This window comes from Anabrus simplex, chromosome 4 (assembly GCF_040414725.1).
Source record: "Anabrus simplex isolate iqAnaSimp1 chromosome 4, ASM4041472v1, whole genome shotgun sequence".
NCBI lineage: Eukaryota > Metazoa > Arthropoda > Insecta > Orthoptera > Tettigoniidae > Anabrus > Anabrus simplex.
Window position 1 is genome coordinate 39,338,900 of NC_090268.1, and position 13,873 is coordinate 39,352,772.

A 13,873-nucleotide genomic window follows, 5' to 3' on the forward strand; every position below is an offset into this window, starting at 1 on the left:
TATATATTATATTTTTTATTTTTTGAGGATTCTGTGGGGACCCTTAAAGGCCTAGGCCCTCATGCAATGCAGATCCTGGAGGCCCTAATTTTACACCCCTGATACCACCCAATATCTCATTTTAATCTACAATCTGTATAAAAATCAGTCTGCAGTGATAAGAATTGAGAGCTTTCAAAAAGAAGCATAAATCCATCAAAGAGTGAGGCAAGGTTGCAGTTTGTCATCCCTCCTTTTCAATGTTTAAATAGAACAGGCAGTAAAGGATATCAAAGAATTTGGGAAGGGAATCACAATCCAGGGAGAGAAAATCAAACCCCTGATATTTGCTGATGATATTGTTATTTTATCTAAAACTGCAAAAGATCTGGAGAAATTGATGAATGGTATGGACAAAGTCTTGGGTAAGGAGTACAAGATGAAAATAAATAAATCCAAACAAAAGTAATGGAGTGCAGTCAAACGAAGTCAGGTGATGCAGGAAATATTAAATTACGAAATAAAGTCTTAAAGGAATTATGGTAGATGAATATTGTTAGTTGGGTAGTAAAATAACTAATGATGGCAAAAGTAAGGAATACATAAAATGCAGACTACCACAAGCAAAGAAGGCCTTTCTTAAGAAAATAATTTTGCTTACTTCAAACACTGATATAAGCTATTTTGCTTAACGTTGCACTGACACAGATATGTCTTATGGCGACGATGGGATAGGAAAGGTCTAGGACAGGGATGGCGAACCTATGCCACGCGTGTCACTAGGTGACACGCGAACACGATTTTGGTGGCACGCCACTTGCAGATTTTATATACATATTTTACTACAGACTATACATATATCGTGCATCGTATAGTGATAGTGTTTTACGTGTAAGAAATAAATATAGAAAATCTGGCCGTCAATCAATGAGCGAGTGAAGTTTGACTTGTGTGAAGTAGCCAGTAGCGCTCAATTATTCTTTGTGTATAACGGTTTATTGAATGTCGTTTGTACACAGACCTCAAAAACATGTTGTCGGTACCGAAAAGAAAAACTTAAGAATGGTAGTGACCGGATTCTTCAAGAATAGTGGACAAGGGAATTCGGAGTGATAAAAAGAAGCAATAAAGGTTTGTGTTCCCTGTGTTCGAAAACAGTTGTATCCCGCACATTTAATATCAAGCGCCATTTTGAGACGAATCATTTAAATGTTCGTTACATGCCAAATGAAGAAAGAAGAGAACTCGTTTCACAAAAAATCTAACAATACACAAAACAAACTAGTTGTTTTGTATCACATTTCAGGCCAAGGAATAATATCAGTGCGGCTGTTTCCATCTGTCTCACCGCACAGTACAGCATAGGAAACCGCTTTCTGAGTTCTTGAAAGAGACTTTCTTATTCACGTCCGACACATTATTTAAAAACTTTCCTAACAAACAACAAATAATTAACAGAATTAAAGAAATGCCAGCCAGCAGAAATACTGCCAAGCGTAGAATAATAAGGATGAATGAAGATGTTTCGGAGCAATTGAAAACAAGGATAGCTGTTTTTGTCCAATTTCCTTGTTGAAATGTGGTGAGGGAGGAATTACAGGGAAAGATATAATGAACGAAGTGATGCAAGAACTTGTATTAAAAAGGAGATTTGACTTAAAGAATATTGTGTCTGGGATAACTGGTACTGCTCCAAGTAGGGTGGGTATTCATAATGGGTTTGTGAAATTTCTTAAAGAAAAATTTAAACACCCTGTTTTACAGTTTCATGCTATGTTACACCAGGAAGTCCTATGTGCGAAAGAGGTATGCAGTCATGTGAAAGAGTACTCTCGGGGTAACCAAAATTGTGAACTTCATACGTGCACGTGCTCTAAATAATCGCCAGTTCTTGAAAATTTACATGAAGTGGAATCTTACTACGGCGTACTTGTAATGTACAAGAAGACCTGCCGTTTGCTTGCTGAGTTGTGGGCAAGTACTTCAGAGGCTTGTTGAGCTCTTGGACGAAATTCACTTCTTCATGATAGAAAAGCAGGAATAATTCCCAGAACACACGGACCCTATTTGGCTGTGTGTTTGAATGTTCATCCGTGATTTGACAGCAGTATACAATGATATACAATAGATAAGGAAATGCAAGGAAAGGGGCATACTGCAGATAGATTGTTTGAGATCATAAAATCATTCCAGAGAAAACTTGAAGCATTCGTCAGGGATCTTGAAGTGCATTCCTTCACTTAAAGTACAAATTGAATTGATGTCAAATTTGTCAAATCAATTAACTTTTGAAGAAACAAAGAGTATTTGTAAGAAGTATGTGGACGTCTCACAAAATTAAAAACAAATAATTTCCAAGAGATTTTCCCAATTTTGACATTTGGACAAAACATTACGTATTTTGGTATCCTGATGCCAATTCGGCTTCTGAACTCCTTTGTATTCTTGATCACATCTGCTGTAAGTCTCATTTCGTCTGCACCTCTCTTGACCTGTTCATGAGTGACATTAAGGTCAATATTTTTATTGACCATTTAGAAATGGAGTTGATTGAATTTCAAGAAAGCAGTTCATGGGTGAACAAATTCGTACAACTTGATGAAGCATTGGTGAAAATTGAGTGTGCTGTTGATGGTGAATACTCTATCCAGAAGCCAGAGAACTTAATACTTGAACAGTAGAGCAGCCTCCCACAAAAGTTTTCAGCCATGAAGAAACTTGCTACGGCGCTACTTACTTTGGGTCATCGTATGCCTGCGAGCAGCTATTTTCTACTATGAACTTTGTGAAGTCAACATTTATAAACAGTCTTGTTTCAGACCTAAGTGCTTCTTGTGAGTTGCTGAAGACATGTTATGAACCTAACATAAATAACATGGCTACTAAGATTCAGCAACAAGTTTCACGCTAAATTTGAGAACGATATTTCACTTAGAGTCCATTGGCAATATTAGTATTTTTATTGTTATATATCTAATAATATTTAATGACGAAGTGTGTGTGTGTGGTTTTTTTTTTTTTTTTTTTTCTTTCTATTTGCTTTACGTCGCACTGACACAGACAGGTCTTATGGCGACGATGGGATAGGAAAGGCCTAGGAATGGGAAGGAAGCAGCCGTGGCCTTAATTAAGGTACAGCCCCAGCATTTTCCTGGTGTGAAAATGGGAAACGACGGAAAACCATCTTCAGGGCTGCCGACAGTGGGGTTCGAACCTACTATCTCCCGATTACTGGATACTGTCCGCACTTAAGCGACTGCAGCTATCGAGCTCGGTACGAAGTGTGTTACAGTGGGAGCTTATTATTCTCAAAACTTATGGATTTTTGATAAATTTGCAAAATACGACCACGGAACATGCAATCAAATGCATTTACAAGATATAATAAATAAATGCAGTAATAACATATAATAGAGCATAATTCGGAATTAGGAAAGGAAGTGGGGGAGGGGAGGTAGCCACTCCTTAAAGGAAAATAACAAGTGGCACGGTAAACGGTTGAGAATAGTAAACCAGACTTAAAATGGCACACTAGCTGGAAAAGGTTCGCCATCCGTGGTCTAGGATGTGGAAGGAAGCGGCCGTGGCCTTAATTAAGGTACAGCCCTGGCATTTGCCTGGTGTGAAAATGGGAAACCACAGAAAACCATCTTCAGGGCTGCCAACAGTGGGGCTCGAACCCACTATCTCCCGATTACTGGATACTGGCCGCACTTAAGCGACTGCAGCTATCGAGTTCGGTCACTGATATAAGAATTAGAAAGATGTTTTTGAAGACTTTCTTCTGGAGCCTGGCACTGTATGGAAGTGAAACATGGATGATAACTAGCTCAGAGTCCGACTTGCTGGCTGAATGGTCAGCGTACTGGCCTTCGGTTCAGAGTGTCCTGGGTTCGATTCCCAGCCGGGTCGGGGATTTTAACCTTCATTGGTTAATTCCAATGGCTCGGGGGCTGGGTGTTTGTGCTGTCCCCAACATCCCTGCAACTCACACACCACACTTAACACTATCCTCCACCACAATAACATGCAGTTACCTACACATGGCAGATGCCGCCCACCCTCGTCGGAGGGTCTGCCTTACAAGGGCTGCACCCGGCTAGAAATAGCCACATAAAATTATATTATTACTAGCTCAGAAAGAAAGATAATAAAAGCTTTTGAAATGTGGTGTTACAGAAGAATGCTGAAGGTGAGATGGATATATCAAATTACAAATGAAGATATACTGAATCAAATTGGTGAGAGGAGATCAAGTTAGCTAAATTTGATCAGAATAGATAGAATGATAGGACACATCTTAAGACACCCAGGACTTGTGCAGTTGGTTTTTGAGGGAAGTGTAGGTGGACAAGCAGATGAGCAGATGTAGGAAGCAGCAGTTAAGTAGAAATATAAAGGTTAGCACATGTTAGTGTGGTATGGAAGCTGTATCAAACCAGTCTGTGGACTGATGGTTCAAACAACAAACATCTCATTATAAAGATGAATGACCAATGCATCCAGCAACAAAAGTCTGACCTAGGGATGACATCTTGAGGTACCAAGTCAGTCATGCTGCATGGTTAAAAATTAGTGTACCGAGCTCGATAGCTGCAGTCGCTTAAGTGCGGCCAGTATCCAGTATTCGGGAGACAGTGGGTTCGAATCCCACTGTCGGCAGCCCTAAAGATGGTTTTCCGTAGTTTCCCATTTTCACACCAGGCAAATGCTGGGGCTGTACTTTAATTAAGGCCATGGCTGCTTCCTTCCCACTCCTAGCCCTTTCCTATCCCATCGTCGCCAGAAGACCTATTTGTGTCGGGGCGACGTAAAACAAATAGCAAAAAAAATAAAAATAGTGTAGCCAGTTGTGTGAGGTGTCACTGATTCATCTTAGTGAATTCTACAGTTGTGCAGTAAAAACAAATTAAATAGTGAACATCTAAGAAAACTGCCATGTTAAGAAATGTGGAAAATGTATTTTCGTAAAATCCAAAAATTCCAATTTCACCAATGTCGAACATTAAATGGCTTGTAGGAAACGTCCCAAATTTAAGACGACCGAGCGTCGTGAGGAGAGTTCCGCGCTACTGTCCCAGTGGGGTGAAAATGATTTTGAACCCGTGATCTTTAAGATGTGTAAATTTCCTTAGAATTAAGACGTAAAATGTCAACAATAAAATTTCAAATCATTTTATTTCGACAACACGCGACGCGTATTTTACGTCAAAACTTGCCCCGAAACAGCTCCGTTCGTTTGTTTTTGTTTTCTTTTTACCTTCCCCTCCATGGTAGCTTCCTTCCTCCCCAGTCCCTGTCCTATCCCATTGTCTCCATAAGACCTGTTTGAGACTTCAGTCGGTGCGACTTAAAAATCAATACTAGGCATCAATACTGACGATAAACTGTGCAATCATATTTTGGCTCTCGCCGGGTGAAGAGAGATGTAATACCATACTTTACATCAAATCTGTGTCTGGAAGAAGGCAATTAATAAGTAATGACGTAAACAGCAAACACAGAAATCACCAGCCAAGGTCAAGAGACTTAAAGGTTTACAATGTTTATGTTTCATATTTTGATTAGTACCGGTACTTCGTTTAGGTAGACGGCCTTTGTATGATCCATACCAAAGACACCGAACTGACCCAGACCGAATTCCAGACCGGCGCCGTCTGCTGACATCTGCATAACGTAAATACCAGCGCTTCTCATTTGACAGCCAGTCAGCTGAGCACAAGGCTTCCAGCTTCAGTGGACCGACGCACTACACATTTTCCTTGCGACGCACTATCGAACAGCTTCGTGCTCTGCCATTTGCAACTCGGAGGAAGGACTTTTGCTGTAAAGTTGATTTGTCATCCGAATTAAAATGACTTGGGGTTTCGTGACCTGTGGACCTAACGAGGCGTTGGTCGTTTCAGGTAAGGAAGAGAGTTTAATACTAAAAAGTGGGTGTGGCAAATGTTTACAAACGATTCGAACAGTTACGTAATTCTAGACTGACTTCATCCATCATTTAGGCCTACATGGCTTATTACCTTATACATTAAGTCCTTCGTTTCTGTGTTACGGTATAGGCCTAGTATCTGATGTTGATTCTCTGTCGGTTGTCATTCGGATGTGTGTTGCATTTCAATGCCGGGATATATCATAACCTCTCTTAGGACAATCCTGATTTTAATGTTATGGTTTATAGGCTAATCTAATATGTTGAAGTCATAGTATTGATTATTCTGGGGCACATAGAATTAAGCGGCGGAATATAACATAAACATACTTTATTTGGGTCAGAATTTTAAAATTCTAACATTTAAAATATATAAAACACATTCAAATTCATAGGTATTTGGTTATTCTAATGTCTCGAAATTTAACTGTTTTCACTGTAATATTATGATCTATTGCAATTAATTATATTTTCTGAGGATTTAAGTACTAACTTATACAAGGATTTGCTTTTAGTAATTAGGAATGAACTCTTGTGCAATTTGCAAGTGAATTTTACAAGATCTGACATTTATTTGATCTAAAATTATTGGTATGCTGAGAGGGGTTCCTTTTTAGTAATACCGGTAAATAAGAAAAAATATACTTCTATGCAGTGACAGCTGGTGAATTTTTTGACTGGAGGGGCTGTAAATGATATTAAACTCTTGCCTATCACATTTCTCCGAGGTTAACAGTTAAATAACACAAGAAAACAAATCAAAAGGAACAATTTTATTATCATAGTTACATTACACTAAGTTAATTAAAACATGAAAAGTTTCACAAGCTTAAATTTCCCATAAAAATTAAATGCGTTGTTCGGTTTAATGAGAATGTAGTAACACTTAGACACTTCCTCGTTCTGCGATTCTGATCGACAGCTTATGTCCATTTTCTCACGTGTCACTAATTCAATACAACTATTCATGTGCATTTTCACTCCATGTAGCCTACAACCGGTCAGTGTACTTTGATTGGGAAGGATTACATTTTTTTGTTTAGCCTAGTCATTCTAGTTCCTAGGTAATGTTAAACATCTTTGAGGTCCAAACCTCTAGAGTTCTAATCTACTTTCAAAAGTAATTTCCACCATTACTAAAAATACTATGCATGCTTATCCTACAGACTACAGTGTAATAATCGTGCAGCAAATTTAAGTTGAATATCAAACTCTTTATTATTTTCTCACCTGTATTTAGTGTATAAGGATATTAATTTGGCCTTCTACAATATATTTTATTACCTCTCAGCAATGAATCCAAGAACAAATAATAATAATAATAATAATAATAATAATAATAATAATAATAATAATAATAATAATAATAATAATAATAATCTGTATCATGACTAAATTATTTTACTGTTGGCATCACATCTATGGGCTCTGCCCAAATTCCCTTTCAAGCGCACAGCTGTCTGCAACCCACAAACCACTTTCACCCAACCCCTCACTACCTCCCAGACAGCAAACCAAGGATCTCCTTGGAGTCCGACAGGCTATCTGGAGTGATGCAGCTACCATCTGCAGAGAACTAATATGTGAGGGGGAGGAGAAACGAATAGAGGCATGATTACCAATGGACATAGTAGGGCAATTTTTAAGTAATGACTGTGATACTGATGACACAATAAAAATGGACTTGTCAGCTATGAAAAAGAGATATCATTCTCATCCTATTCAGCTATTAGTTGAAACATTTTATATTAGAAACTTCACTAAATTAATTCAATTATTTGTGAATGTTGGATTTCTGGACATTGGGAGGGGTCCGCCGCAGAGCCCTTCATTAGCACACCACCACCGCTTCTATGACTTTATTTTACCAGTATCAGGAATGAACATAGTAAAATCTGTACTGTCATCTCAAGCAAATTGCATTCAAATGCATAAGAATTGAATGGTTGATACATTTTATTTTATTGGTGGCACTTCAATGATGCCACTAGGAAGTCTTGATCTTGGAGAAATCATGTTTAGTCTCTACCTATATAAGGTATAACGTGGAGTTGACTTGAGTGAACATCCTAGGTTGCTGTGAAGATACTGGTAAAATGGAGAATTGTTGCCAGTTTAGGAATTGTCATTATGTGTGTCTGTTACAATTCTGGATTGGAGTCAATAGGTGGATGTCTGAAAAGAAAGAAAAAACTAAAGTTGAAGAATGCTGTGTCCAACAGAAACCACTGTAAAAGATCAATGTTTAAACTTACTCCCTCAGGCCTGTTCCCAGTGGCTGTGTTTGCGGTGTGCTGAGTGGTATCCACTACTTGGTTAGGCCTACTTAGTTCCCAATTTTACCAGTATCTTCATAGCAGCCTGGGATGTTCAGGTCAACTTCATATTACAACCTGTGACAATAAAGTTTGGTGAATGAAGTCAGAACGGTCGATCCAGCAACACTGGCGACATGCAATGCTGCACCTGCGTAGCAGTTGTTCAGTTGAGCATCATGTGTGTGCCGTGTAAGATCTGTTTGCCACAGTGCGTGTTTAGTGTGTTGGTTCTGAACTGTGAACAGGAGCATGAACGACCAAACGATCAATGTACAGTTTTGTTTTAAGCTTGGCAAGACACCGAAAGAAATGCATGTGATGCTGGTACGTGTTTATGAAGATCAAGCACTGTCCTTGAAGTGTGTTTACGAGTGGTTCGCCAGTTTTCGAGGAGGCCGGGAAAGTGTTTCTGACAACCCCCATAGTGGAAGACCGCCGACTGCCATCAGTGACAAAAACATTGAGAAGGTGAAGACATTAATCACAAATGATCGGCGATTAACTGTGCACATGATAGTGGGTAAACTGCAGATTAACTGTGAAACCGTGCGACAAATCGTTACCAAGAAGTTAGGGAAGAGGAAAACACATCCTTGCCTTCAGCCACATCACTCGACTTCCTGCAGAGTTTCCAGGACATGTATCGCCAATCTCAACAGTGCATAGTTACGAGAGGGGACTATTTCGTAGGACAGTAAGTTATCTGTCGTGCATTGTTCATCTGTGTTGATAGTACAGGACTATTCACCAAACTTAATGGTCACAGGTTGTATATTGTAATGAACTACACCTGCATTAAACTAAGTTCCACAGCACTGTATATATTATATTCTTTTACCTAGTCAAGTCACATAATCTGCTTTTGAGGGTTCCTTTCAACTGTTTTCAAGGCCTAAATGAATTATTTACACCAAATAGATTATTACCATATATGCACTAAATATAACCTTCACTTATTATGCTAGAACTGCTTGAAAAACAAACAATAACGTTTAAAATTCAAGGGCAGTCATCAACTGTGTTGACATCGACGAGTGGGCTAGTTCATTTTATTTTTATTTTTTACACTTGGAGATTGAAACTGTAGATGTTCAGTAATGTAGAAACTTGCACGTGTGGAAACACAAAATATGCCATGTCATCCTACTTGTTAGCAGAAATTGGTAACTCGGTGAAGATACTGAAACTATTTGGTAGTCGGGATAGTTGCCAGATCCTGGGTTAAAATATGACTGCTCGCTGTATTCTTGTCCTCTCATGCTATTATAGAAGATTGTCTCATTTCTTTTCTTTCTCTCTCTCTCTCTCTCTCTCTCTACAATATGTTTGTCTATCTGCACCCTTTTCTACGTTAGCCACACACATTCTCTACAGTTTTGATTGAGGAATACTTGAAAAAATAATGCAGTCTTTTGGAAGGAATTGTATTACAGGATATTAGCCTGAATTATCAACACAGTGATTTCGTCCTGTTTTTTAAGTGTTATCTAACTAAAAAATTTCAGTCTAAGAGGTTCGCAGCCTCACTGTTAGCACTTATTGTTTCATTTCTGTCTGTTATCTTTTATTTCCTTTTCTTAGGTTTAGCACATTTTTTGGTTTCAGTTATGTTTTATATTAACTGAATTTGTCTTAGCCAGTTACAGTAGAGTGTCGCTTAACCATCCTTCGCTTATCCGACCTTCCGTGTTATCTGACACTGGTATGCTTAATTTGAACTTTAGGTGGAGGCAATTCTGGGATACCCGGTGTGAAGGGTACAACCGTGGGGCAATCACTGGCAGTCATGTGGTAGGACCGGGTTTTTCTCAAGGGCAAGTGCAGAGAGTTTTCGGTCATTGTTCAGTGTAGTGTTGTTTGGGTGCGGATGTTTTTTCATATCCTCTGTGAGTAAATGGAAGAAAGTGATTGTTTCTGTAGAAGGCAAGTTGAGTGGGTTAAAGAGACTGGGCAAAGGGGAAACTCTTCAAAAAGTGGCTTCAGATTATGGTGTTGGTCATGTTACAGTGGGAGACTGGAAACATAAGAGGGAAGAAATTGAAAAGTGGTGCTCTACCAGAGCAAGTGATGCACTGAAAATTAGAAAAAAAATTAGAGGAAAAAGTGAGTGAAGCACTATTTCTTTGGTTCACTCAAAACCGGGAAAAGGTCCTGTCAATATCTGGCCCCATTCTGCAAGAAATGGCGGTGTATTTCCAGAAGGAGTTTAATGAAAGGGACCCTAATTTTACTGCCAGTGTTGGGTGGCTTGATCGGTAGAAAAAATGATACGGCATTGGGCAGCTTAATAACTGTGGAGAAAAACTGTCAGCTAAATCCGATGAAGTTGTGAAATTTAAAAGGGAATTCCAAGAAATAATTCTTGCTGAAGGATAAACTGGTGATCAATATTTAATTGTGATGAGACTGGGTGAATTTCAATCTGCTGCCATCAAAACTCTCGCTGCCCAAAAGTAAGACGTCTGCACCTGGCTACAAGCGTAGTAAGGAAAGAGTTACTGTTCTTGTCTGTAGTAATATTACTGAGAACTTAAGAGCCAAAATTGCTTATGATTGGTAAAGCAAAGATGCCTAGGACATTTAAAAACTTTTCTGTTAATGCTCTTCCAATCCATTACACGAATCAGAAGGCTGCCTGGATGTCTGCCGACTTCTTAAGACTTCTTTTCACAGTTTGCTCCCTAGAAGAGCTCTTCTTCTACTAGACAACGCTCCATCACACCCAACTGAAGAGCAACTTAGAAATGGTGACATCAAAATCATGTTCCTCCTAATGTGACGTCATTATGCCGCCAATGGACCAAGATGTGCTGGAAACATTGAAGAGGGAATATTGGTGGAAACTCATTTCATCCTCAGAGAGAAAATGGACAATGGCAACGACATGATAGAAAAGTTCAAACGAAACAACTTGAAAAACGTGGCATACTGGATAGCGCACTCTTGGGAGGAAGTTGAAACAACAACATTACAAAGTCTCGGAACATATTGTTGAGTGAGGTTGAACATTGAGAGGTGGTGGTACAAGATGACATGAAAAACATTGTTCCCTTACTGAATTGCATTCCTGGCTGTCAGGATGCTACGACTCAAGATGTGTGTAAGTGGTGTGCACAAGATCAGCTGTTTAAACTAACTGACCCTGATATTATTGGTCTTGTGAATGCTAACGAAAATAAGGATGATGAACAAGAAGAACGAGGCATTGCAGAACAAAAGGAGAAGATGATGACCCACAGCGAAGGATTATCGTCGATGGCGGGATCTTGCAGGAAGAAAACGCGAATCAGCAGGCAAGAAAACATTGTTGACAAGTTTCTTTTTGTATGACATTTGAAATGTTTTAGTTCAATATTGCATGTATTGTACAAGTGAATTGATAATTCAAGAAATAGAGTACCGTAAAACATAGTAATACAGTATAGCCTTCCTGTTTGTTTCAGTTCATTTTCAAAGTTATTCTGTATTATCCGACATAGTCCAGGTCCCGTTTAAGTCAGATAATTGAGACTCTACTGTATTTATTGCTCCATCGAGTGATGTAAATATTCTATATTATTATTTTTATTTCCATCTGTCTTTTGTTTCTTCACTTGTCATTCATTACGTTTTTAGCACATTTTTAGTTTATATTATATAGATTACTTTAACGCCCCCTTATTTCACTGATGATGGCTCAAACAAGTCAAAACATGTTTGAATTTTATTGCTCCATCTAATGATGGAATGATGTTTTGTATTGAATTAGGGGGATACATTTGATTTTTTTGTTTTGTAAAGGAATTGTATTGCAAACTATGTTCACTTAACCCTTTAATCTGAATAAAATATAATGATGAATTTGAAAAACCGTTTAAACTTTTATATGTACTATTTTTCAAGTTACTATATTTACCTATGGATTTGCTTCTAAATATTATGATGTTTGCTATAATTTTAATTTGTTGTTAGTCATTGCTACAATATATGTGAACTCTATCTGAAACACAGTAGTACAGTTTCTTCAGATCTTTATTATAAGTTTTTGTTGTGCAGCACATCAGTTGCCAGGGAAGTTAATTCCTAAACAACATAGGTATTTACCGTGGTGTTAGTGGTATGTTTACTTTGAGTCCTCTATCTGGTCGGGTATTGCCTAATATGGTAATCGAGTTGACCATACTGCCAGTGACTCAACACAGAATGCTGAGCTACGGTAAATAATCTAAACTTCCTAAGGGAGCGAACAACTGCAGGTGAGGTGATGGCCCTCTCAGTGGAGGAAATGACACTCGAAGCCATCAAGCTGTTGATCTGGTCCAAGGGCAAAACAGATGGAGGAGGAATGTTGACTATTCAGTTCTCAATGGTCATGGAGATAGGAGAGATCACACTAGATGGACTGGCTCTGAAGGCGCATCTCAATTTTGAGTCTCTAGCAGTCCATTGCAGACCCAGTGTTCAACCCTGTATGTCTTACTTCATGTGCCTCAGGATTTAGCTCTGAGATCATAGTATTTAGGTCACCCCCTGGCAAGTTGGTATCTACACCAATGGCACTTTTCCTCCTATCTTGCCTCTCTCTAATTGAGGTCTCAACTTCTACATCCTCTCCTTTACATCCTTACTGCAACTCCTAAATAATCCCGTAACCGTATGAAGTGATCTGTAACCTTTATTTACAATCTTGTTAATGCAATTACCTCAATGAAGATCTTTCCATACATTGACACCTAATTAATTACATTGAACCCTGTGAAGTACTCTCAGCCCATCAACACAATAATTAAAATTGAAAGGACTGTTTCTCATGGTGAAACTTACAACCTGACTTTTAATCCCATTTACTATCATACAGTTGTCTGCTCTCCATCTCACAACATTGTCGACATCTTTTTGCAATCGCTCACAATCCTGTAACTTATTTATTACTCTGTACAGCATAACATCATCGGCAAAAAGACTTATCTATGATTCCAGTTCTTTACTCATAACTTATATACCTATAGTGTAAGAAAATGTAAAGGTCCTAATACTGTGTTGTGGAACCTCTCCCCTTTATCATTACAGGATCAGTTAATGCTTCACCTATTCTGATTCTCTGAAATAAGTTTTCTAGAAATTGTCACCCATTCAGTCACTCTTTTGTCTAGTCCAATAGCCCTCGTTTTTGTCAGTAGTCTATCAAAAGCTTTGGATAGGTAGGTCAGTAGCGATACAGTCCATTTGACCACTTAAATCTAAAATATCTGCCATTGTATACCTTGCTGGAATCCTGAAAGTTGAGCCTCATTGGAATAACCTTTCGCAAACCTGAACTGCCATTTATCAAACCAGTTAGTGATGTTGCAAACATGCATAATATAATCAGAAAGAATGCTATGTGTCAAGCTGACTGGCCTGTAATTATCTGCTAAATGTTTATCACCATTTCCCTTGTATACAGGGGCTACCATAGCAACTCTGCATCCATTTGGTATTACAGTTATGGTACTATATATCTTTAGTATATCCCCAGAAATCTTATCAATTCCAACTTCTTTTCTAGCTTTCAAGTTTTGTATCTTTTTGTTAATAACTTTATTATAATAGGTAAATTTCAGTGCATCAGTAGGCTATTAGTCAACTCCTCTACCTGGGCATTATTCTTATATTCAGTTATGTT

General features: G+C 38.4%; 1 protein-coding gene across 2 annotated transcripts in view; it reads left to right on the plus strand.

Moving 5' to 3' along the window:
• The first annotated feature begins 5,672 nt into the window (after positions 1-5,672).
• Flo1 (flotillin-1) overlaps positions 5,673-13,873 on the plus strand; it is a 149,554-nt gene continuing 141,353 nt past the window's right edge. The window contains exon 1 of one of the 2 annotated variants that reach the window (XM_067145044.2): positions 5,673-5,885. In XM_067145044.2, the coding sequence (XP_067001145.1) occupies positions 5,834-5,885 (52 nt within the window). In that variant the 5' untranslated portion in view covers positions 5,673-5,833. The remainder of the gene's footprint in view (positions 5,886-13,873) is intronic. The other variant, XM_067145045.2, reaches the window with a different exon arrangement.